The sequence below is a fragment of the Candoia aspera genome, chromosome 1, assembly GCF_035149785.1.
Source record: "Candoia aspera isolate rCanAsp1 chromosome 1, rCanAsp1.hap2, whole genome shotgun sequence".
Classification (NCBI taxonomy): domain Eukaryota; kingdom Metazoa; phylum Chordata; class Lepidosauria; order Squamata; family Boidae; genus Candoia; species Candoia aspera.
In genome coordinates, this window is record NC_086153.1 from 217,149,840 (window position 1) to 217,176,500 (window position 26,661).

Below are 26,661 nucleotides of genomic sequence, written 5' to 3' on the forward strand. Positions count from 1 at the left end.
CAGTGGGCAGGTAACGGCATTCTGTTTAGTCATGCCGGCCACATGACCACGAAAGTGTCTACGGACAAACGCCGGCTCTTCGGCTTTGAAACGGAGATGAGCACCACCCCCTAGAGTCGGACACGACTGGACTTAATGTCAAGGGAGACCTTTACCCTTTACCTATAATAATATTAATAAAACATGCTATAACAAAGGAGTAGTACACCCTGCTGACTGCACTGGAACTTCTCAGTAAACAAACCTATGATTCTAGTGTTAACATATATGGATTCTAGTAGTCCGAAGCTCTAATGAACAGAAATTTCTCATGATTGCTTATTCTCTTGTAGATACCAGGAGTAGGCACCATGCCTTGAGCAACTTCAATATAGAAAAGAGGGCCACTCAGACTGAGGGTATGTTCTCTACTACTGTAGTCAAAGATGAGACATTTGCATCTTTAACCAATCAGAGCAGATCCACAGATGCAACAGAGCTGTCATCGTTTGATCTGAAAAATACTGGTTCTTCTGTTATAATCCAGACCTCATCTGCTACATTGCAAAGTAGAAAAGAAAATTCCCCCTCTACTGGAATGGATTTCACAGAAACCCTAGAACAGTCTTTACTTACTACTTCATCAAAAGCTTCAGGTTATTCATCTTCTACAAAAGATTTTTCAAGTGAGTTTTTTTTTTCATTTTTGTTACTGCCACAGTTATAAATCAGCTAGAGACCAGGTTGTTAATTCATTCCCTGTACACCTGCCAGATTGCTCTCTCTCATTTCTCTCCATTTCCCTTCCTGTTTACATTTTTTGTAAAAAAAAAAAAAAGTCTATTTCAATGACCCATACGACTGCAGACATGAAGCTTGCAAATGGCACACTTTTTAAGGCTCACACTTTAACTGACAAAAATGTTCACATATGTTTTATTTATCATGGCAATTATACCATCCATTGAAACTATATGACAATTACATTTGTTTCACACAAATGCATGCATGTGGGAACTCTTCTAAATATGTGGAAAACAAGGTTGTGATATAAAATGCTACTTAGAAGCAGCACTTGCTTCTGGTTAAAGGGAAGAGCATTTTTCAGTTGGGCAAATATATGCCTTCCTTGTAGAGTCTCTTAGAAAATGCATTCATTGCAATGATCTATGAAAATACATAATAGTTTAAAATGCTATTAACTGTGATAAGTGAAAGTTGAGTCATTTCTGATTCTATAGTAATACTGGAAAAAATCCAAATGCTTGTTAATTATAGACATTGGTAACTATGTTCTGTATAAGATTCCTTTTTGTCATGAGCACTGATGGTGAGCAGGAGGGGGCCCCTATCCAGGGGGGAAAACGCATGTGTAGTAGAGAGAATTTGAGCTGTCATTCAAAGAGACACAGAACAGAACCGCCTTGACTTTTGCGGTTTATCTGTCTGGGTTTTCTCACACTTCTTCAGTTTGGTAGGATTTTCTGTCTACTGTAGCAGTAATAAAACACTAGAGACTTATTCCTCATCTCGGCGTGGTTCCTGTCTGTCAGGACACATTTTTTTTAAAGAACGTGTCTCTTTACATGCAAGTACAAACTAATTGAAAATATTACAGTGGCAAGCAAAAGTAACTTTGTAATCCACCCAGAGAGCCAGTTTAATGTGGTGATTAAGGCACTGGACTAGAAACTGGGTGACTGTGAGTTCTGATACTACCTTAGGCACAAAGCCAGCTGGGTGACCTTGGGCCAGTCACTCTCTCTGAGCCCTAGGAAGCAGACAAGGGCAAACCACTTCCAAAAAATTGGCAAGAAAACTATAGGGACTAGTCCAGATAGTCACCAGGAGTCAACAATGACTTGAAGGCACCAAAAAATAAAAGAAAGAAAATTAAAAATCTACCCAGAGAATCCAAGTAGTTATTGGATGAATCAGATAATACATAAATACAAACATCTCTTTATAACTATTAGCTAGTAAAAGATTGGTATAAGGCAGATGAACTGAACTCACCTTTCCTACTAAGCAGTACGTGAGATTAGCATGAATTCACAATAAAAATAGAAATTAAAAAACAATCAAAGCCTATATAAAAGGATATAGAGATTATGTCTAGAAGTTTAGTCCACAGCATGTTTCTCTGGACTGAGTATAATCATGCTGTGTTGCATTAACTGGAAATTGTTCAGAGTCATTTCTTTTATTATTCCTCTTAATCTGACTAGTAATGTTTGAACATATTGTACAAGTGATGCTTATGAAATCTGAATTTTTAATTTTATTTTAGGCTCTGCAAACCATTTTCAAAAGATTAAGGGATCAGATGTGGGAAGAAGATTTTCTATTGCTTCTACAGATAGTGTCTATCTATCAACCACATTTGTACATGGGGCAGAAAGGACTTTAAGATCCCTACCGGATATCAGCACATCCAATGATGCAGAAGATAACAACACTTACAATTCCCAAACTTCCAAATCTTCAGGTGGAAGCTTGACCTTGACTTCTGTGACTGAAACAGAAAAGCATAATATCTCATTAAGTGAAGGGCAATCTACTGGGCCCTTTACTGAGTACTCACTGGAATATTCCTCTGTTGTTCCTACATCCTTGTCACCAAATGATTCATCAAGTAAGTTTTCTTTATGGCAAAGAACAAAAGAAAAATGTGGACTGTAATCAATATTGTTTGCACTGTGTATGTCCAACACTGTAAATACTAGAATCTGCTAATGTGTGTATGTGTATATGCATATACAACATGCATTCAGCATATATAAGTAGGCATACATATATATCTATGGACATATATGCAGAATCAAAGTATCTACATTCTATTGTGAGCTATATCATTTGTTTGAATTTAGGTAGTACAGAAGTAAATGTGTAGGATCTAAAGGGCAACTAGAGTACATTCTGAGCCAATGAAATATAATCACTTGCAGTATTCCATTTCAAAATACAGGGCCACATTTATAATTCACTGTGCTTAACTTTATATATATGCAGCTTCTGATACTGAGCTATCTGACATTTTAAATGTATGTGTCTAAATTACTATTTCAGCTAATGGAAGCAATCATAATTCAACTAGTGGGCCAAGGGTTTTGCAATCTTACACAGCCAGCATTGACAGTTCAGCACCATTCAGTGAAGGGGAAGAGCAAACTACACAACCTACAATTAACACTACAGTGACTGAAGAGACTGAAAGTATCTCGTTATCTATCGAAAATTTTGACAGCTCAAGATCAAAACCTTCCTCATCCAAGACGTACTCTAGAATGACAGATTTAGCTGTAAAAGTTTTGGATATCTCTCCATCTTCAACTGAGGCTTTCCAAATTCTTAGTTCATCAACCTATTCTTCCTTCAAAAGTGAACTTTCAGGTTAGTTTTCCTTTATATCCTCTTAGCAGCATCAAAGTCAATTCCTTTCTGTTTTTCCTGAATATGTAAGCAATAAGCATTGCTTTTTTGAACAGTATTTTATTTGAAGTATCTAAAGATAAATCAGTAAAGCACTGATTGCTTGAATGTAATTGATGAATCTTTTTGCTTTGAAATCAAGTAGCCTTAAACGTTCCCAGTGAATCTGACATGTATCATTATATAACTAGTTGTCAGGTGTAATGGGCACTGTGTTCCACATTGGTTATGCATCTGATATTTAATACTGCTATATGTTCTAGTTTGTGAATCCTCATCTTGAATTCTGTACTGCAGTAAAGATGACCAACTTGCCAGTGGATTAAATTATAAACTATTTGTTTGGTCGTTTGTAATGAAAAAAGTGCAATGAGATTTTTTTTTCTTACCAGGTATGCCAAAGCTAAAAAGTAAAGATACTTTTGAGTCAAGCCTGACTCCTGGTGACTACATCAACACATCTTATTTTCTTGCCAATAATGTGGAAATGGTTTGCTATTGCCTTCTCCCAGGATATTTTTCAATTTCTCAAGCTAGGGCCTTAATAAGTCAGTAGGTTTCTCCACATTAATCACTTGGTTCTCTGTGTTGTTCCTGCATTTTCCTATATCATGACGAATACATCGGTACACTAGACGGTTCATTCTAAAATAATACATTCTTTCCCTTGGTTTAGACTCCTTTAAGAAGGTCATGCAACCAGAAGAAAAGGGCTATTCTTTATGGGACAACCCAGAGCTTCTTAGGACGTGTTTTGTTCCTGGCTTCTTCCTTAAGAAATGGATCAGAGCAGCTGGAAAATACTATCTGAGACTTTGGCTAGCCACAGCAAGTCCAAGGAGACCAGCTTCTACTGTCCAATGTCCCCTAGACGTCTTAAGAGTTTAATTCCCAGAATTTTCAGCTATCATAGCATTCTGGAGGGCAGACTATTTTGGAGCAAACATAAGGCATTCTATTATTATTATTATTATTATTATTATTATTATTATTATTATTATTATTGTAATAGAAATGGAAAGCATTCATTTGCATCTCAGAATCTATGAGAGGATTCAGAAGGACAACATGCCATAGTATTAGACATGGCAAAGCCATTACAGAAAGACTGATGAGGACCAGTGTGAATACCTTGACATATCACTTACCTGTGGAATGGTAAGGGCTAGCCATGTCCTAGAACATCCTTGCTATCACATGTTGTCTGGTATGAGTCCTATTAATAAAACATACATATTCTCTCTGACCAGATCTCAGAAGTCCATACCTGAGAAGACAGTGCGACAAAGGACCTCACAAAGAAATCTCAGAAAGCAGGCAGTGTAATAAGACCATCAATTCCTTGGTTTGGAGTACTCTGAGCTAGTAAACCAGAAAGTAGTAGTTCCAGGATTGTGGAATTTATTTTGAAGTATACCTTAGGCCGTCATTTCTTTCATTTTTACCTTATCAATAGAAAGTTTATGTTAATAGTTAATTATGCTATGTTTCTTTTTCAGACACTGGAACAGATTACCAACCAATGAGTAGTACTGACTTTGGAAAACAGACCTCTGTTTCTCATACTGACAGCACATACACCTTAACGACCTCTGCCAGGGGAGGAGAAAGGACACTGCTGTCTCTTCCAAACAACAGCACACCACCTGACTCCTCAGGAAGTTCCACTTACTCGGCAGAAATATCTAACCCTTCCAAGTCATTTTCAAGCGAGATGGATTTTTCTGAAAATTCAACAGAACCTTTGGCAGTCCATTCCCTGAAAACATCAGAATATTCTTCTACAGTGAGTGAACCACATACAACTCAGTTTTACTCAGAATCAGAATCTGCTTCCACTGGCAGCTTGTCATTTTCATCTTCCTCTACAATACTGTCAGAGCAGGATTCACTTCCACCAGCTCAGCCATCAACTTTGTTTTCCTCAGCCAAGTCCTCTGTTCCATCCTCTTCTTCTGCTTTCCTGTTACCATTATCATCATCTCCACCAACATCTCTAATGACATTTTCACCCATGCTGTCATCAACAGAACCACCCACATTGCCTTTCTTTCCCTCTCTGTTGCCTTCACTTTCTTCAACACCTTCATTGTTACAGCCTAGTGGAAGTCTTGAAACCAGTGTTTCTATGGCTGAGCCTGAAGGAACAACTGGAGCAGAACTACACATGACAGGAAGTTCCCATGGTGAATACAACCGCCAGACTACAGGGTATCCACTGGAGAACAGCACCATTCTGATGGCAACTGGGACTTTTCCTCTGAATGAAATTTCGAAACAGCCTGCCAACCATTCTTCTTCAGGAACCACCTCCCAAGAGGAAACAAAGGGACAGACACTTACTCTCCCAGGAATCAGTACTGAAAATGTACCCATTATGACTACCTCTCCACCATATTTGCAGGAAATGACCACTGTTTCTGAGGCAGCAAAAGCAACAGTGGCTACGCTGTTGCACACAAACCCTCAAAAGGATACTTTCCATTCATCAACAGTAACAGTGGGTGAAAAAATTACAAAAATAACACACACACCTGGAAGATTGCCTACTTCAGCATCAACCATGAACTATTTGTTCACTACAAAGGTTCAGTTGCCCTCTCCTACCAAAATATCTTATTCCACTGGAATACCCACAAAAATGATGGAAAAGAGCAGTACAACTACTGTGAAAACCACAGTGCCAAGGATTGTTATTACCTCTTCTCCCTACACCTTAACTTCTCACAAAACCTTTCAATCTTTTCCTGCTTCCCTGGTTCCCCCCAGACCAACCACAACTGTGGGTCCAGGAAGCCCGAAAATATCGCCAACTCCCTATGGAAAAGGTAATATTCTTTGAAAATGATGGAAACAACATTGGGCTGAAAGATGAATTTAACCTGCATTATATTATTGCATATTTGAATGGGAACACTTTGGATAGATTAAAAAACAGTGTTTCAATTTCACGGAGATCAGAAAAAGGCACAAAGACCCCATACAGAATAAAAATTTACTTGAAAATGGGGAAGGGAAATCTTTAAGCTATGAAAAGGCCATAATCTCCCAGATAAAAAATAATCATTTGTAAATCAGTTTCTTAGAAACAAATAGCAGCAACAACAGCAAATTCAGGTGCTGAGTCAGGGTAGCAATTTAGGCAAACCATGGATGGCCAAGGGGATGCGGTGGTGCTGCGGGTTAAACCGCTGAGCTGCTGAGCTTGCTGATCGGAAGGTTGGTGGTCGAATCCGCGTGATGGGGTGAGCTCCTGTTGCTAGTCCCAGCTCCTGCCAAGCTAGCAGTTCGAAAACATGCAAATGTGAGTAGATTAATAGGTACCGCTTCGGCGGGCAGGTAACAGCGTTCCATTTAGTCATGCCGGCCACATGACCACGGAAGTGTCTATGGACAAATGCCGGCTCTTTGTCTTTGAAACAGAGATGAGCACCACCCCCTAGAGTCGGACACGACTGGACTTAATGTCAAAGGAAACCTTTACCTTTACCTTTATGGATGGCTAAGAAAAAAGAGGCAATCAGGCAGACCTTGGGCACCCAAAGGTTTGCCTGAGGGAGAGACCTAAGAAGAACTGAGCAATCACAGTGAACTCAGAAGGCCAAAAGACTTCTGGGGTGGTATAGAAAATTCACAGAGAAAGGAAGAATGGTTTATATGGGGGAAAAGGCAGGAGCCCTTTATATTACAACATTTTGTTGTAGGTCCTATTATGTTATAGCATTATTTTCCTTGCATAGCATATTCTGACAGCCAGTTTGGTCTAGTGGTGAAGGCACCAGGCTAGAGAGCATGAGTTCTAGTTCTGCCTTGGGTACAAAGCCAGCTGGATAACCTTGGGCCAGTCACTCTCTCTCTCAGCCCTAGGAAGCAGGCAGTGGCAAGCCACTTCCAAAAGATGCTGCCAAGAAAACAGGAATCAACACTGACTTAAAGGCACAAATGGCATATTTCATATGTTTTAGAAATACAGCTGTTTTGTAATGAATTGATGAATTTGCTCTTTTGGCTGAAAAAAGAAATGAGTATATGGTGGTGATATTTTCCAGCTATAAAATCAGGAACCTTCATTTATAAATTCCATGCTTTTATGCCTGAACTAAAACACTGATGCTGTGGTTTTTATTTGTCCAATATAAGGTACATTGAACAGGGCTTTGTTTTGCAATATCAGGCACTGTGGTATTTTACCCGTTGGACTCCAGGAATGAGAGACAGAGTGGAACTGACTCTTGATAGAGTTTGGGAACCAGCAATAGCTTTGTATATGCTTTAAATATGTTTGGAGGAAGTGCTTTGAACCTTACACAAATAGCACCTCTCTGCTGTTCATTAAAACAGCCCACATTTGTCCTTAGGCTTTTTCATGAAAAAAAAGGATGCTTTAAAAAGTCAACTCAATAAGGCTAATACAATTCTTAAGACAACAGCATCATTTTCCAAGCTTGTCCCAGTAAAACCTCTTGGGAAGAATCACATCTAAAATAGTTTATCTCTGTTTGCTTTGGGTTGGACACACATGTCATGAGCCTTCATGGAAAATGCTGAATAGTATGAATGGATATCTTCAATTTTTTGCATAAGCAAATATGCAAAGGAATGCTTAAAAAATATTGCTTGGTGGAAATGTTGAGTCTTCCCTGTAATCACAAAGGCATATGCAATTTAATTAAGTGGAAGGAGGTGAAAAGAGATCTCAAGGTCATCTAGCCAAACATTTTTGCGGCTACCACTCCTGTCTACCACTCCTGAAAATAATTGTGTTGCACAAACACTCAAGCCTCATAATGTTTGCAATAGCCATTCACAATTACAGAATTCATATAATCACCATGTAATCTGAAACAATTTTGAGTACTTGAGTACTTAATTTTAAGTTAATTTTTTGAGAGGAGAAGCTTTAACATCAAGTGGCCAATATAATTAGTAGCTGGCACAGGCTATCTTCCAGACAATAAATGTGTATAGTACCAAGTACAACTTGTGGTATCCCAGTACTTGAGAAGTTGAAAGTAGTGCTGTGCCCAGCAAGCAAATGAGTTGCTAATTGTGCAAACCAGCAAACAGGCCTAACCCTGTTCTGCTATAAGAGATACAAAGCTTCTTTTGATCTACTCTGGCCTGTTGGCATAAAGAAGATTTTTTGCTAGTGTGATTGATCCCTCTAAAGTTTTCTTTTTCATCTGGAGCTGGGAGAAGGCTGAATCTTCAGCTGGCATTTCTCTAGTTCCACGGTGAGCAACGTATAGCCCATTAGGTTCTGCCAACCCCTAGATTGTGCCACAGAAATTCAGTGTCATCCATAAAATCAACATTTAGATGCATTTATTTATGGCCCAGTCACTCACTTTGCTGTAATTCAACTGTTCCTCTTTTCACTCTGGAGCAACTGCTTTCTATTGAAGAGATAGATGGTCATTCTACAATGACCATTTTAATCCTTTGCCTCTCTTCTGTTTCAGATGTAGATGGATGTTTGTCTAATCCTTGCCCAACTTTGGCCACATGCACCAATATACAAGGTTCATTCCAATGCATTTGTTCCTTGGGCTATCAGATGGGAAAAGGAAAGTGCAATTTGGGTAAGAGCCAAGGAGCAAAATAATAATAGCTGAAATCTTGTAATTATTAAATAGTAGTTTTTCTTACCAGAAATGCATTTAACCTCATTTTGCTGATTGGTGACCTTAACTGGCACTGTATATTGTATTACATTACCTTATATATAGCACTTCTGACATTTGTCAGCTTTATTATATAATGATCAGTTAAGAGTATTCTCGGCAGTACAGTTGAGCCTGGACACCTCAGAACTAAGCCTAATGTGATTTTTGGGCATGATTATTATGTTCAAATTACTGAATGTTATGGGATTCATATATACTGTAGATAAATATGAGTGTGAGACAGCTGATTTGACAACTGGTTCAACGGTCATTGTTAAAACGCACATATACAAACCCAATTCACGTGGGACCAGCTATAGTATTGGACATTATTGCTCATGTGGTTTAAACTAAGATTTTTTAAAGACTTTGAGAACTTCAGAGCAAAATACTCATTTGAGTCTCCCTGCTCTTTCTTCTCACTGAATCCTGTGTCATTATTCTGTCAAATGTTCTCCACTGAAATCAATGGTCCTGAAAAGGGGAGTGTATGTGAAAACTCAAACAAACCTCAGGATTGTATTTTAACTTATTGCCCTTACAGTACTGCCATGAATGAAAAGCACAGACCCATCTCCATCAAGACTGCATGAGAGTTCACCTGGTGATAAACTCCCATGGTGATAAGAGCCTTCTGAGTCAACCTAGACTCTCCAGAATGTTGGGAATGCAAATTATCATGTCCCCTTGACCACAGCCTAGGGAGTTTCATTCTCTGCTGATGCTAGAACTCTCCATATAGCCACAGCAAAATAATTCTATCTTAAAAACCTTTTACCCCCACCAATTCTCAGCCGAGTCTTTTTGTAGCTCCCCTTCATTCTTTACCACACAGATTACCAGCTTTCTCTCCTACTTCCCTCCCATGCTGATAGTCTGTCCAACCTCAGTTATTTAGCCTCTCTAGCAACCTTCCCAGACTGCAGCACCCTCCCAGAATTTTAATTCCTAGAATTTTGGGGAATTTGGGCAGTGGAAATCCACAACCTTGAAGGTCACCCAGGTTGGATAAGGCTGCTCTGGGGTCTAGACCTGCACATCTCCTTGGTGTCCTTCCACCAGCCCCTGGAATATTCCCTCACTCTGTTTTCTTGGCTATCTGTGAACACTTACAATTCATGCACTTGCACAAAGTCAGTTGAAGAGAATGGTGAGAGGCTGCAGAACCTTTTGCCTCTAGCCATTTGTTCTAATCAAAATCCCAAAGTGGCTGCTTTTTCTCTTATGGCTGGGAAAGGTATCTTTTTTGCTGTTGGGAAGGCAGCTGGAAATTTTACAAAGGGAAAAAATATCACTGGAAGGGAAAGATAGTAGCTGCCAGGAGTCCTCAATGGGCCAAAAGGCAGGTTATAAGTCAAAATAATTATGATGATACCCTCTCTTTGTTATATCCTTCTATACATGGTTTTTATTTACACACATACCCCAGAAGGCCTTTGTTTGCATCTGCTGTACAATATGCAACTTAGCCCATAAAGTCAAAGCTCTGACTTGCATATCAAATGTCATGTTTCTACTTCATCGCTGCAAAGAAAAGGCATAAGAGTGTGTATGTGCATATGCATGAGAAAGAGAGGGGGGATCTAGTTTTAGTATTAGCTAACAAGGTATCCTCTCATCTTTAGTAAGGACCTTTGTTGGCCAGTTTCCACTAACTGGAGGGACATACTCAGAGCTACATCAAATTGAAGGAGTTATCATAAACTTGGTGAGTACCTAATTCTCTGTTAAATATTTTTTGATAATGGTATCTTGTGAGGCCACTTTTGGAAGTTTTAATAACACCTGCTGATGCTCTCAGGCATCAGAGAGAAAAGGAAGAGACAGGCTAACTGTAAGAGGGCAGCTTTATGCCATTGGCAGCTGCTTGGCTGTATTGTGTTTTTGGTGAGTCCTGGGCTCAAGGCATGGTTGCCAAGCTTAGAGCTCTTGGTTGAACTTTTTTTTTTCTTGTTTTCAGCTGAACGAATCTCTTTCAACATTGCCTGGTTATTATACTTCAACTGTTAAAGCCTTAAGGTAAGAAGCATACAGCAGTGAAAGAGCTGGGGTATGGCCTGATCTCTTCCTCCCCTCCTCCTTTGATGTGGCTGGTGTGTTGCTACAATTTTGGTGGCTTTTTGATATATACTCAAGAAGGTCTTTCCAAGAGTGGGGCCTTTTTTCTCTGGGCACAACATTCCAATGGTCAGATTCAAAAATTCCTATGTTATGCTTCCACAATTGGAGGAGGAGGAGGAGGAAGAGGAGGTGGAAGAGGAGGAGGACTTTAAATTGATTACTCTCTCTTCAGGCAGGAAGGTACTGTTCAAATATCCATCCTGAGCACCTTTTCCATGGCCTCCAATGTCACCTTTTCTGAAGTAATCAGCACAGTGCAAAGCCATATCCGAGCCTGCAAAACTCCCACACAGTCCTGCCAATTCTTCTCTAACCTGACACAGCTCTATAGAGGTAAATATTGCAGAAAAAGGATTTGAAATAATTTTTATTTACAAGAAACAACAAAACATTTTCTTCAAAGCTGTCTTGGTTAAAGCTGGAGGCTTCTCAAGCTTCTAGAGGCTCAAATGCAAAGATCAAGTCTGTTCCAACACATGTAAGACATTGGTCTCATCGTAAAAACACTCTATAAATGGATAGGTTGTTGTCACTGTATGTGAGGCTTTTCATCTCAGAGGTACAATGTTTGAACCTGTCAAAATGACCTGAGCACAGTTCTGAGAACCAAAAAACAGGGAGGATACATGTTTTTTTTAAAGCAGTTACAAAGACCTTGAAATTAGCCTGGCAGTTCGATTTTTCAAGAGTGTTAATCTGTTGGTGGAGATCCACAGTCAGTTAATGCACTAATCACACAACTGCATTTGGGGTACTTTTTGAAAAGGATCACTCTGCTTGGCATCTCATGAAGGACATGCAGAGAAAACACACAAATAAAAAAAAGAAGAAGAAGAAGTACCAGTGTAGAAAATTACTGGGATAGATGTAATTCCACATCTTTAACATGAGTTTATCTCCCAGGGGGTGAATAATATAAAAAGACAAAAAAGCAGAGAGGCATAACATTTCCTATCTCTAAAAGTAACCTAACTGGCATTGTGTGCTAAATCTATGTGAAATTTAGCAATGATGCAAACTCAGGGAAGAGCAGGGCAATCTTTTATAGTCTCATCCTCAGAAAAGTTCATTTCAGTCAAGCTTCTTATTTTTAATGCCCGTTTTGCCTGGCAGCAGAGTCAGCATATTTTTAGGGTTGTTTTTATTTGGATGAGACTCTTAGATGCATAAAATTTAGATAAAGGTAAGAGGGTACTTGGGGATTTCAAAGTTTCTGTCTTCCCAGCTGTGATTTTAGCTTTACTGGTAAAGCTTGAAACAAAACAAGGTGGGTTTTGTTTTTCTTCTTTGAGGGATGAACAAGCATAATATTGATTGGTCCGTTACAATGACATCTCAAAAGGGAAGCTGAGTACAGAGTCAAGTAAAAGTTGTAGCTGTGGAGAAAGAATCCAATGAAGATGTTTTTTTTTTCTTTCCAAGCAAAGTTATAACACTGTGAATGTTTCTCTCTCTCTCTCTCTAGTTGGTGGTCTATGTAAACATAAAGATCCGGAATGTGACAAAGGGACTTCTGTGTGTGTAGACTTGGATGGCATTGCAGTTTGCCAGTGCAAACCTGGGTATTTCAAATATAACAAACTGGATCATTCGTGCAGAGGTATTGTGCTTTACACAGCAAGGTGGCTGGGACTGGTCTTTAATCTTTTGGTTCTAGTTCAAAGGATTTTATGCAGATCAACACAATTCCTTGCATTTCTATGCATGCTAAGGAGTTCTGCTCTCTGAATAAGTATTAAGAGCTTACTGGGTTTCTCAGTCCTTATTTAACTAGAGTGGAGATATATGGGGATATTGTCTTCTGCCCGCTCTCTGTGAAGATAATAATATTATCTTTTTGCACAGCCAGAAAAATAAATAAATAAATAAATAAAAAGGGAGCAGGCCAGGGAGGAGTCTGATATGCCTGTAATGAAAATTAAATTTTTAGAGATGACACAGTGCAGTTATTTCTGTCTCTGTTTTGTCTGCTCTCCAAGGGAAGTAAAAAAGTTACTTGTTCTTTACTCTTAGCTCTTTCAGTGAATCCTACACATTGTTTGAAAATATGAATTGTTTTTGTCCTCCAAAGTAGATAACCCACAATTTGAGCTATGTTTGTCAGAATAAGTTCCATTTGTTGCAAAACAAAATTTTACCCTCTGTGCATCTTCAGGGGCATTTAATTCTATGCTGACTGGACCCTAACATATCTAAATTTCAAATCTGATCTAGATTTCAGCAATGTGACCCCATTTTTTTCTATTAACAATTGTAGCCATAGCAATCTTTTCTATAATCTAAATTTCAAACAAAAACAGAAAAAATGCATATTTGGGAGATAGTGTAATGAAATTGGGTTTAATCCAGTCTGCTAGGGAAAACCTGGCCTTCATTATACCCTTCCATTTGATCACAGAATACTTTGCAGAACTCATTGATCACTCACGTAAACACTTACATAAATACAGTCTAAAATAAATATTCTAGATTGTAGATTTAGATTAGGTTCACAGATCATGCAAAGCCAGGTTTTTATAAGTATGATTTGTATAAGTTATAACTGAGTTTGGATATTATTATTATTATTATTATTATTATTATTATTATTTAGATGCTACCCAACTCAAATCTAAATAAAACAACAAAATGCAAGCAAAAAAAATTAAACATATAACAACGAACAAGATAGCTTGCAACCACAACAATTGGGTCCATACACTGAACTAAACCAAAACCAAATAAAGCACCCTGGGGCTTAGAATGGTCTTTGAATCCAGCCTCACCTTCTTCCGCCTAGCTCTCTGAAGTCTCCAGACTATTCTGTGATTGGAAGAATACTGAGAACTACTACAGCTTGTAAACTTCTAATTCCTCCCTCAGTATCTAACCCTTCCCATCATTAGATACGTCTTCTGCTTTCTTGCTGTATAAGCCCATTGTCTTAATGATTGCCTTTAGAGAAGTCCCACCATAAGAAGATTCCATATAAAAGAGGATAAAGTTCTGGTTCCTCTTGGCACATGTTTTTTTCATCTTCTACAAAGATGAAAAAAGCTATTGTTGTATTTCTTTTACCTAATTATTAAGCGCACAAAAGTATTGCATTCCATTGCCTCCTGCCCTCCTAACATTCTATGTCTTCCTTTCTTTCTGGCATAATGCCCAAAGCACCATGGCTAAAAGTTGATCCAAATGTTACACCCAGCTGTGGAAAAAGAGAAACACTTCTACATGGCAGTGCTCCAAATACATGAAAATGTGGTTATACCTACTATTATCTGGTTGAAGAAATAGGCTTTTTAGCTTGCAGAATATAAATATGGAGCTGCACATCAGAAAGTAATTTCTGTTGACTTAAAAGTAATTTCTCTTGGGTGGGCAAATATTGTCATTAAACCAGCTAACTGCCTGCTTTGAGCCAGCCAAACTATTGTTGCTAGTTGGCTGACCTTTTATTAAAAGATTTACCACTTAGCTCTAGTACAGAGAACAATTTTGATGGCATTTAACAGAAAAACATCAATTCAGACAGGACGCAACACATCACATTAAGAACGTTTTCCCACACAAATATTTTGTAGGCATTCACATTATAAATTCCTGTTAGAAAGGAAATTAAAAATGGGGTGCAATCTTACACACACAGACACACACACACTTGTTTCTTTGTTACATGTTTAAAATGTGTGTCTGTTTGTCTGACTGTCTGTCTTCCTCCAAGGGAAGACTCATCTGAGCTGAGAATTCTTACCTCAGCAGCTCTCCCATCAGGACTATGAAGGTCTGTCACATGAAAATTAGAAGGGTCCATGGTGCAAAAGGTGATCAAAATGAAGTAACTTGGGCAAATGACTTGCTTCACTTGTCTCAGTTACTTCACTACACACACACACACACACACACACACACGCACAAAATAAAAATAAAAACAGAAAGCAACAATCCGGAAGATCTAGGGAGCAGGATTCTCTCTCATGAATCAGGGATTTAAATTTGCACTAAGCAAACCCAGTCACTGATTATATTAAACTACCTCTGGCCTTTTATTGTCTGGGATCACCTAAACCCTCAATCCATTTTGTGGAACTCATCCTCCAAGAATTAGAGCTGAAGGGAAGGAGCACCTGAAAAAGCCAACTTCTCATTGGCCAGGCCTGGCAGTACAGGACACACCTCCCAAATACTAATTGGTTAAAGTGGCCAGGCCACCTTACATTCCTGGCTCATCTGGTCAGTGGGGAAAGAGCTAGTGCATCACGAAGCTTTGCCAGAACTCTCCTGCTACAAGTGAATATTGGGCACTTCCTGGAGAAAGTAAGTGGGAATTTTACATTCCCAAAATGGTGACTTTTGACTCAGTGTGATTGCATGCTGCCAGAACTATCAGCAAGAAGACTGACAGAGTCAGTGGTTGACTGGGCTAAGGATGTTAGGAGAATGGGTTATAGGCTATACATGTGCAATGGATAGATGACTCAGTCTGTCTCTGATTATTGCATCTCAGTATGCTACTGTAATGCCCCAGATTTGACAATGGTGGTGCTTAGACACAGTTGCTCTAGTCTCATGATGTGCTTAACTGGGTCAATGGCTGGGGGTGGTCACTGTATTGTGGGAACTCCAAAAGGATTAATTGCCCCAACAGCTGCCCCTGGGGGTAGATTGGCTTAGCGTTAAACTAAGCCTAGTCAATCAATCGTGTGATAGGAACTGCTATCCTCACTTTCCCAAGATCAAGACAGAAACTCAAAATGTCCAATGAAAATGTGCATATAGTGGGTATACGGGTGCTCTATCATGTTTTTTACTTCTCCTCTGTAGCTACATAGTGGGGTGAAAAATGAACAGAAGCAGATAGGTGTGTTTAGTGCCCCAGCTAGGCTACAGTGGAATTCTCAATCTTTTTCTTTCTCTGGCTCTGGCTTTGGCAGGGGGTGGGGGGCTGGGAAGTGGATCAGGACCTCTTTCAATGTGCTTTGCAGTGGCTAGGAGGGCTAGTAAAATGGCTGTTCTGACAGTCCTAGTTGACTGTACACAAACAGTGCACAAGGATGAATATGCAAGATGCATTGACTGGGTTGAAGCAAACCAATCAGGAGGAGTCTTGAAACACCTTTTCTGACTATGTTATTAACATAGTTACAAATGTAATTAAAAACCATGAGTTTTTGTCAGCTGCCCCTAGTGGAGTGGCTAGATCGATAGGTTTTTGAATAAAATTTGTTAGTCGGAAAAGGTGCTCCCAGACTCCTCCGGATTGTTTTGCTACCATATGACTAACATGGCTCTCCTCCTCCAGTGGACTGTAGGAATCTCTCCAGGGAATGACTCTACTGTATGGAGAGCAGTATTCAGTGGCTCTTCAATACTGAAGCAGGAATCAATAATAATGAATCAAAGGGAATATCTTACAGGAATTTCATGAATTTCACCATCAGTGTTTGGAATGATGAGAGAAAAGAGGAGGATTGAAATGAAAAGCATTGGTTTAGTTATACAGTACTTAACTGCTTGATAGGAGACTGTTGTAATAATCATCTGATTAGATGCTGCTCTCCTCACTGGTTGATTTCAGTCTGCCCTACTGCAGGATCCTTGCAACATTTGAGGTTTCTCTCTCAAATGTTGGTCATCCCTCAGATAACATTTTCACCACTGAAAGACTGAGCAAAGAAATGAATGGGAGCCATTTACCTATTTTCCCTATGTTTATTTTCTACCTATAATTACCTCCAGGCTGCTTTTCTCCCTACAAAGGATAAAATAGGGGTTATTTTATGTCTTCTAACCCCCCCCCCCCACCCCCCATGAGAAGTTTTGGAGCTGAGCTGAACTCCTGTTGGCTTTGTTATGTACTTTTCCTATACTGAGTCTTCAGACACTGCCAGTACTGTGGATTAATACTGACCTCCACTGGTCAATTGGTTTTAACACATTTAACTACTTACTGTATTTTATTTACATATATAAGACTTTCTCTGGGCAGATATTGATTTGTAAAGAGTTCACCACCTTCTTTACCTACTTAAGGATCTTAAACTGTCCTGACATGGTATTTTCTGAGGGAATTAAAAGAATGATACAGTTGATTCCATGGAACCCACAGAAAATCTGCTATTGTCTCAGAGCAAATCAGATTTGAAACTGATTTTCAGAAAAAGTATTTACAAGATATTGCCGCTTTTTAAAAAAGCGAACATTTACATTGTACAGCTAAAGTAATTCTTTGAATCTCAACCATTATATTTTTTTCAGTCATTGGTATTTATTCATAAACATTCTTTCTCTGATTTTTAGCATGTGAAGATGGGTATAAACTTGAGAATGACACTTGTGTGAGGTATGAAAAACATGGAACTATTTTTCCTTTGTTTTTAATATACTCCCATGAATTTAAGCCTAGATGGCCTCAGCTGCCCATGTCCATTGCATGGAGGAGGGCTTAGGGAGAATATGAGGTGGTCCTCCTTGTAAGAATGTCAGTATACAAAGTTAGTTGCTCTCAGAGGAACCATCCAGGATCCCAGTGTGGTGGTGGGTCTCAGATGAATCAGTCCATGGGAAGAGTGAGAGTTTTAGAGTTAGAATTTACAGGAGAGGGGTCTTTTTCACTCCATTCATTTTCTAGGCTATGGATTCATACTTAAGAGACTAAAGCTATATCTCCACTCTTCTTTTCAGCTGTCCATTTGGATTGGGAGGATTCAACTGTAGGAATCGTACGTATCCAGTCCAATGTCCTTACCTATTCCATCTGGATTGATTTGTATTCCTTAATTTTAATACCTCGTTCCACAATAGAATTATCAATGATAACACATCAATGATAAATCACATATAGTTATATAAAAGCACTAAATTTAGAAAATATTTACCTCAAAAGTAACTAAACCTAGGTAATTTAAATATATGTATTCAAAATTTGCAGTTCCTCCAGGTTTGGTTACTCTTTAATATAATATATTTATGACCTTGGTTTTAATATATTTTTTATTGAAACTTTTAAACAAAAAGATAAAAACTAACACAAACTAATATAAAGTAGAGAAAAGAAATAAAGAAAGAAATAAAAGAAAAAGAAAAAAGTGCAAAAAAAGAAAAAATGTTGAAGAAAAATAAATAAAGAAAAAAGATATAAAGTAGCTTCCAATATTCTTCACAGCAATTATAAGTACAAGTATATTTTAACCTCTCTCTCTAAAGTTACATCATATTATACTTCTTTCTATAAACTATCCTATCTAATAATCAAAACCATAAATCGCAAGTTCATTTTTTTATTTTTTATGCAAGAAGTCCATAAGAAATTTCCAGTCATCATAAATGTAGATAATGTCTTTTCTTTAATCAAAGAAGTCAATTCTATCCATTTCAGCAAAATCTGTCAACTTCACCGACCATTCCTCCATAGCGGGTCCTGTCAATATACTTATAACTTTGTTTTAATATTCTCTTTCCCCCTCTGTACGCATGCATGCATGCATGCATTCATTCAGTTTGGATGCCACCTGATTCCAACTGTCTCTGGTATGTGGAACTTTGAAAAGATGCTTCATTCTGTCAAAGGCTTAAGCAAAAGATTTATCTGACACAAAATTCTCCTGTGACATCATACCCACTTCTGATTGGAGGACTGGAGTAGTCATGTTAGTGTGGTGGAGAAAATGGGCTTATGTGCAGGGGTAGAAGCCCTTCAAGTTGCAACAAAATGCTTTGTTGGAGGATATGGCTGTGGCTCCCAATCATCTCACTGCAGTGGATCCTGGTGATTACTTAATGCACAATTTAAAAAAGAAAGAAAAGAAATTCAACAGAACCCTGGAAAGATGATAGGATATAATATGGGATTCTGATCCAAAGGCATTCCAAAGTCCTTTCTCTGCGACAGAAAAAGCTTTGCATTTAGTGCTCCCTAAACAAAATGATAGCCTCAAGGATATCTTAAATTGGAGGATTCAGATAGATTGGTGATCTGGTTCCTCATGGTTTATATTCCAAAACAAGACTCAGACATTTACTTGAGATCAGAAATTTAATGTCTGCCTTTGTAGGTGTCTTGAAATAATGTGACTGCCAAACCATATTGCCTTAGCCTTTTGAACTAGCCAAAGTTTTTGGACTATTCTTTAAGGGAGGTGCCCAAAGAGGATTATAAAATATTATAATCTAATATCTACTAACGTAGTTCAGAGTTCACAGCTAAGGGACTTTTTACAGGAAACAGGAAACTGACAGCCACTTTTCAGCTTATTGCTGAAAAAAGTAACAGCACTTAAAATTGTCTGTACTTCGTTTTAGCATACCAGCTTATCGCCATCGTGATTGCAGCAGCAGGAGGCGGCCTTCTGCTCATCATGGGAATCGCTCTCATAGTCACATGCTGCCAGTAAGTACCATAAATGTCTCATTCTCTGATTTTTTTTAAAAAAAACTGTTTAAATAACAATGAGAAATAAAACCAGTTCTTAATTTGGAAAAAGTCTGCTATTGGTTACATTGTTATTGATCAATTTGCTTTCCATGTTTAAAAATAGTTAGCTTTCAAGATTCAAGCTGACAGAAAAAAGTTTCAATCACGTCAAGAAGAACGTGTTGGCAATAATCAGCAGATATCCCAATACTGAATAGAGGAAATTGGATTTGGAGTTTATTTATTTCAGGTTTTTTAAAGAACAGAGTTTGATCTTCTTGTTTTCCTGCCTTCTGTCCAAAGAGCTTAGGTCAATGTATTATATCCTAGCAACAATTCTGCGATTAGTAAATTAGGCTAAGAGAGAAAGATCTTTTATAATCCTCTACCCAATGTATCTTTGAATGGGCATTTTGAACCCAAATTTTCCAGTCCATGCTAACTTTGAAAAGAGGGCATAGGCCTGCACATAAATGTATTTTTCTTTTCAGAAAGAATAAAAATGATATAAGCAAACTCATCTTCAAAAGTGGAGACTTTCAGATGTCACCATATGCTGAATATCCCAAAAATCCTCGTGTTCAAGACTGGAGCAGAGAAACCATTGAAATGCAAGAGAATGGGAGTACTAAAAACCTATTACAGATGACGGATGTTTACTACATGGTATATATTTCTACATTTAATAAAGTCTGGGAAGGATAGGCATTTTGCAGTGATCCAGAGACCTGTAAGGATAAAAAGCATGATTCTCTTATCAGTTGTTTAACACAAAATGAAAATACAGCAAACGATCACTGAGAAATGAATAAAATCAAGGTTAGGAGATTTCATACTGACTGATTTTGCTTTACTTGGATTGGCGGCCATGATAGTTTCCTCAATGAAATAATGTTCAAATTTTGCAGGTTGTAGGTATCCACTGCTTTGCCTGTGTATGATTATAAGTCTATTAGAATTTATTTCTTTGGGTTTTTTAAAAAATTTAAAATAGTTCTAAATTAGTTGCCAAGTTGTTGATTGTTGATCAGGAATACATTTCCTTTGCATTATTCAATTCCCAAAGATGTTTAACTAGGTTAGATAATAGAGAAAAGAATAGTATCATATTAAGTGATTTCATATGCATGCATATATCTCCCTGCTTCTTTGACCACTTTCTTGTTTTGTTTTGGATGGTACAATGTTTTCCACTTATATCAATATTTAAATTCCATGGGGTTGGAATTCAGTCTTGATTATTATAGAATGGCTTCCAATAGAACAATGGTGAGGAGGTACAATTCCCTCTGTTTCTAGCAGCCTAAGAAGCTGAAAGGCAAGGGGAGGGGTGGGGGGAAGATGCCTGCCAGAGAAATTCCACTTGTGTAATATTTAGTTCTGCCCATTTTAAAAAAATGGCAACTGTTGAATTACACTTTCCTTCTTTTCTGTTTAAATGTCTCTTCTTTTAGCCAACTAATCTAAGGAATCCTGAACTAGAAAGAAATGGAGTCTATCCCCCCTACACAGGTCTTCCAGGATCTCGACACTCCTGTATCTACCCTGGACAATATAATCCATCCTTCATTTGTGATGACAGCAGAAGAAGAGATTATTTTTAATGCAAGTGAAAAGGCAGCTGGAAGACAAATGGAACCTTTGTATGTAGTGTGTTTCCTGAGTATGCAGTCACCAGACAACTCAAATGTTGTCACAACTGTCTTTGGAAAGGGATTTTGAACCTGTGGAAAACCTCAGACAGAGCTGCCCACAAGGAGCCATCTCTAGCTATTGCTGAACAACCAAAAGAAGGCAGGTGTGAAAAGCAAGTCCATATGGCTAGGTGTCAGAAAGACAAGGGAGAAGCTCATTCTGCATATTTTCCTCACCACTAATTGTGTCACATAAAGTGAACATAATAATAGATCATGAAAGCAAAACTAACAAACACTGTGGATGACACGCTAAATCTGATGCCATTAGGGTGTATTGTGTTTACAGATAGTATCTAGTGCGCTAGGTTGATATTGCCCACTTTTTATGCAAAGCTGGCTTGAATGAATGTTATAGAAAGAGACCTTCCTCTATTGTCAAGTGTCTACTAGGAGGTACTCACAGCATGTTGCTCACCAAGTGGTGGAGATGGGTACGTGAACATGGCCTAGAAATATGGGATCCTCATGCAGAATCCAAGGTGGGGCTTTATCCCTTTCCAGAAATAAAAAATTCCCCCATGATCTGTCCTATAATTTGGTTATTGCCCTTAGCCGTTTTTCCCTATGCACTGCGGGCCAGTTACAAACAGTTATATCCTTGCATAGTTATGTTCTGTGGATTTTTTTCACACCTGCAGAATTGCTCCTACATCATTTCACAATATAAAGATTGTGGTAATGCGTAAAATGTACAATCAGGAAATAATGCAAGATAGCTTAATGTCATATATTACTTAATGTAATTGCTCATAGATTTCTTTATAACATTTCCTGATTTAAAAAAAAAAAACCCTTCGGGGAACTTTGATATCTGTTCTAAACACGTGCTATTCTGAAAAGAGATCTTTGTCAAGGTGTGGCAAGTTGTCAGGAATGGTTCAGTGAAATTTGAGCTTGACCATGAATGACCATGAATGGTGAGAAACTGGATGTGCAGATATACATTTGCATTAGAACAGTACAGAACGTCAGCAAATTGAACCGAGGACCGTGTGATCAATGCAACTTTGGTTCCTCAGAGGCACAGTGGAGCAAACTGTGCTTACCTTGTACAGTAGTTCCCTATCTGAAACACTGCACAAAAAAGTACTCGAAGATATCCTCCATGGTCATACCTAACTGTAATCAGAGGAGTAGACAATTAAGCACTGTTGACATTTTGGGAGCATACTATGAACACTCATGAAATAGCAAGCGGCTAGTCAGAAAATACTTATTTAGACAAAAGACCAGTGAGGTACATCCATCCACCAGTTTATTTATTAAGAATGCCTCTGGGGCCTGAGACATTGTCAGAAATATAAGTTACGTTGTAGGATGCTACTTTGCTTTGCAGCAGGCTAGCTTCACATTCATTGTTTTAAAATTAAAATCCAGAAGAAAAAAATAGGGAAGGAAGCTTGGTGGGCATCAAAAGGCTCCTTGTTGTCCCTGACCATTACGTTGGGAATCCAGGAATTTTAACAATTGCCCATGGTGTTTCTGGGGAATTTGATCAGTCAAGAGGCTAAGATAAAACTAAAGCAGCCACATCCATACATCTGAATGCATATTGGTCCTCTACTACTTATAGACTAAGGTTTTAATAATGGGAAAGGTGGAAGGAAAAAGAAGAAGGCAACCTACAGCAAGGGGAACGGAGTCAGTTATGGTGGCAATGGGTGCACCATTGGAAGACTTGAAGGATCAGGTTAGGGACAGATTGTCATGGAGGAAATCTATATGGTTGCTAGGAGCTGACACTGATTTGATGGCTCATAATCAAAATAGACTAAGCAGCTGTTCCCCAACCTATGCTGGGACTCTAACTGAAAGTTCTATTCCTAAAACACCTGCAACGTATCAGGTTGGGGAAAACTGTACTAAGCAGTCTGTTCCATTTTGTTTCAGGCAACGGTTCCATTTATGAAATGATGTAGGAACAATACAGTATATCAACATATTTATATTTAACTGTGTGCAGTTCAGATTGCTGCCTTCTGTATTGGGATTTGCTGCATGATGAACTTGAGACTGTAGAAAGCACTCCATTATGTGAAGTTTTCCCCCAAATCCTGCTTGACAGGAAGTATAAACGTGAACTATTGGATTCAGCAAAAGTGATTCACATGCACAGAATAACTTGGGCCAGGAGGGGGCGATTTGTGCTGCATCAGGACCACATACATATGCCCAAAGAGATGGTCAGCACTGCCAGTGCTAACCATCTGCTTGATAGCTCCATGAACAACATGGAGGGTCTAAGTCTTTCAAGCAGGACTTTGTTTTTAGGTAGGAAAAGCCAACTGTGTTCTATGTTCACTTTCCTAGGAAGGTGTCATTCCCTTAGTTTAAACAACTGAACCATTGCTTACACCATCAATTTACAGCACAAATTTAAACAAAAAATTTTGTCCCTTAACTGAATCCTGTCATTACATCCCTCAACTTATTGAGTGAATCATGTCATTAGACATCCCAGAGATTGTAGTTTTGTGCTAGATGGACAGGTTTCATACAGTGAATTCTTAGTAATTTTGGCAAACCACCATTCTCAATATTTCCTTGGGGAGAACCATAACAATTTCTTAACTTGTCCTAAGTAGGCATATATTTCCACTGCAGATGTAGTTGTCAAAGATGATAACAGTGGAAGCTCTGTAGAGATTAATTTTGTTGCCAAGCAACAAAAAAAAACACACCCTTCCCTGCATAAAGGGGAGCCAAACTAGTTATTAATTTATTTAGCTGAAATAATTGGATTTTTCCAGCTGACCATCTTGAATTATCATTGTTTAATATCAGTATGCTGAAACCAACATTTAGAAACCTAAATTGGGTTTTATTTATTTACTTTTTATAAAGGGGCAAACTTGACTATTTTGAGATTATAGTGTTTTGCAAAATAATTAAGGTTATATACTTACGTAAAGTAAGTCCCATCAGACCAAACAGAATTTTTTCACTTGCGGGCCTGGCCTTCTGATTGTAACATAAATGCCTATGAGTATGGGAACTTTAATTCAGGAGCGATCAACTGTGCTGCTCCCTCCTCACCTCAATTGCATTAAAAACTGCCTGTCCCTGCTTTTCTTGGTCAAATTTATAACTCAGATATTTTTTGCAAGAAAATAATAAGCACTGCTTTCTATGAAATCAGTTTGCTTCACAGAAAGTCCTCTGGAGAAACATGTAAAATCTTAAACCATTTGTTAAAATTATAACTTCTATATGAGTATGTGAAAAGTTTGAACCTAATGTTAGTTTTACATGAAATCTCAGTATTTTTGTTTTCTTATAAAATTTACATTTGTCACTTTTATTAGACCACACCCAAGGCCGCATGTGATACCTTCAGAGAGAAATAACGCCTTGCTGTTTTTCTCCATGATGACCCTGAATGTACTGACCATTACTGACTTGTAATTATCTATTGTACATTGTTCAGCTTTGCATATCTGTGAACATATCTTCTGAGTTGTTTTATTTTAATTTTCCAACACAGTGTTATTTAAAATCATATCTTATTTGCAATCTTCACTAATTATACAGTAATGTAGTTCCAAAGTATAATTTCTAAAAATTGGATTATTTTTATACCAGCATCCAACATATTTGAACTCTGGCGTTCTAGTCAGTATGTAAAAAAAAGGCTACAATAAAAGTATTAATAATATTTTCAACATGAGCTTTTATTGGTATAATCAGGGCCTCAACCAAATCTACAGTTCCTTATGGAAGAAAAAATAAGTAATTACTAGCTGTCTTCATGTAGAGATAGGCAAGTAACTATGGCAGTGGATTTTGAGATCATCATATATAAAAAGAACATTAATTCTAGAATCCTGGGGTAGCTGAGGAATCTTAACTCAGCAGATTCATTCTGATGTGTGGAATAACTGAATTTGTACTCGATGGTCTTCATTTGATTTTGAAAAGACCATAAAGACAGCATGAGGCAGACTTTCTTGGGAATTGTTCGATAACTGAAATACCATTACCAAACAGATTTTCTCCCAAGTGGCAACCTTACTGGTGGGAGCAAAGCAAAGTATTGGAGGTTCTTCTCAGGAACACATTGAATGTATCTATGGAAGAAGGGTACCCTTCATGTACTGTAACCTGGTCCCAAGTTGTTTAATGTTTAAAGGAAGGGGTGGGCAGGTTTTGGTGGCTGGGGAGAGGGCAAGCCAATTATACCAACTGAATTATGCAATGCTACACATGTAGGGGAGGCCAGGACTTTCTCTCTCCCTCTCTGTATGTGTAATTAATCTCTTTTAGGGTTCACACTATATTTTTTATGCTTTCCTGATACAAAACAAAGGGAACTGCACCAACACTCTGCCAATTTTCAATGGTGTGGTCTAAGGACTAGGGCTGCAGATCATTCATTCCTGATTTACGACTAAAACTAGCACAAAATTGTGCCTGGCAATAGACCAAGAGTAACTGCAGTTGTTTAAACATAGGTATAATATAAACATACAGACTCTCAGTTAATGAATTGGCAACATTTCTCTTTACGTGTGTTTATATGTATAGGTTTGGGGTGTGTGCATCTATACGTATACAATATATGTTTACCATAGGCATATGGTAAAGGCTTTTTCAAATTGAGCAGACATCCCAGTCTAGCTAACATCCTTGCTATTACCTAGATCTCTCTTATCCAATTACCAACTAGGCTGATCCTGCCTAACTTTTCAGACCAGCCAAGATCAGCCAGGTGCCATTACCTGCTGTGACAACCCTAGTCAGAGTCACTGAAATTTTGGAACCATTTTTAAAGGAGCCCTTCTACTATAACAGCTAAACAGGATGTTACCAGAGGATGGGTAGTTATAGCCAAGCTACCTCTGTCCAGGTAAGATGCAGTTGGTTAAAAAAAAAAAAAGAGGAAAGCTGCCTTCCTTATCCAGTGAGGCAATTGTCATCTCAATGCATCATACTGAGGAAAGGGGAAATAATGACCCACACCCAAGACTGAAAATAAATATGGCATGACAGCCCAATTCTTTAATAATATTTACTACTGGTCTAGAACAAGCTGGAAATCATTTAGCAAAATAGACGTATCATAGACCAACATTATCTTCAACTTGTCTAGAGACTTTGGACTAAGGTTTGTTTTGTTTGATTCCATAAGTTCATTTCTGCACCGAGGCGCTGGTCCTGTACTTCAGGGTTTGTCCAGAGAATCCTATTCAACTTGATGCATCTGGAGAAAGCTTTATTCCCTACAGAGTGCCTATTAAGGCCAAAGCCTGATTCCATTTATAATGTTTCATAACTTGTAAACTCCCTACTTCTATTTTTAGTGACAGTTGCCTGTGGTTATGTCCTACACATAAGTTATAGCTTTGAATCCAATGGAAATGGAAATGGTCAAATG

General features: G+C 38.2%; 2 protein-coding genes across 2 annotated transcripts in view; both read left to right on the top strand.

Moving 5' to 3' along the window:
* Positions 1-23,967, top strand: part of HEG1 (heart development protein with EGF like domains 1) — a 75,525-nt gene extending 51,558 nt beyond the window's left edge. Inside the window, exons 9-22 of the mRNA XM_063308803.1 lie at positions 333-665; positions 2,270-2,614; positions 3,049-3,372; positions 4,911-6,239; positions 8,874-8,993; positions 10,703-10,785; positions 11,038-11,096; positions 11,371-11,531; positions 12,664-12,798; positions 17,478-17,520; positions 17,862-17,899; positions 19,479-19,566; positions 20,082-20,256; positions 21,045-23,967. Coding sequence (XP_063164873.1) covers positions 333-665; positions 2,270-2,614; positions 3,049-3,372; positions 4,911-6,239; positions 8,874-8,993; positions 10,703-10,785; positions 11,038-11,096; positions 11,371-11,531; positions 12,664-12,798; positions 17,478-17,520; positions 17,862-17,899; positions 19,479-19,566; positions 20,082-20,256; positions 21,045-21,194 — 3,383 coding nt within the window. The 3' untranslated portion in view covers positions 21,195-23,967. The remainder of the gene's footprint in view (positions 1-332; positions 666-2,269; positions 2,615-3,048; positions 3,373-4,910; positions 6,240-8,873; positions 8,994-10,702; positions 10,786-11,037; positions 11,097-11,370; positions 11,532-12,663; positions 12,799-17,477; positions 17,521-17,861; positions 17,900-19,478; positions 19,567-20,081; positions 20,257-21,044) is intronic.
* LOC134487154 (mucin-13-like) overlaps positions 1-26,661 on the top strand; it is a 193,621-nt gene that overhangs the window by 148,824 nt on the left and 18,136 nt on the right. The window lies entirely within an intron of this gene.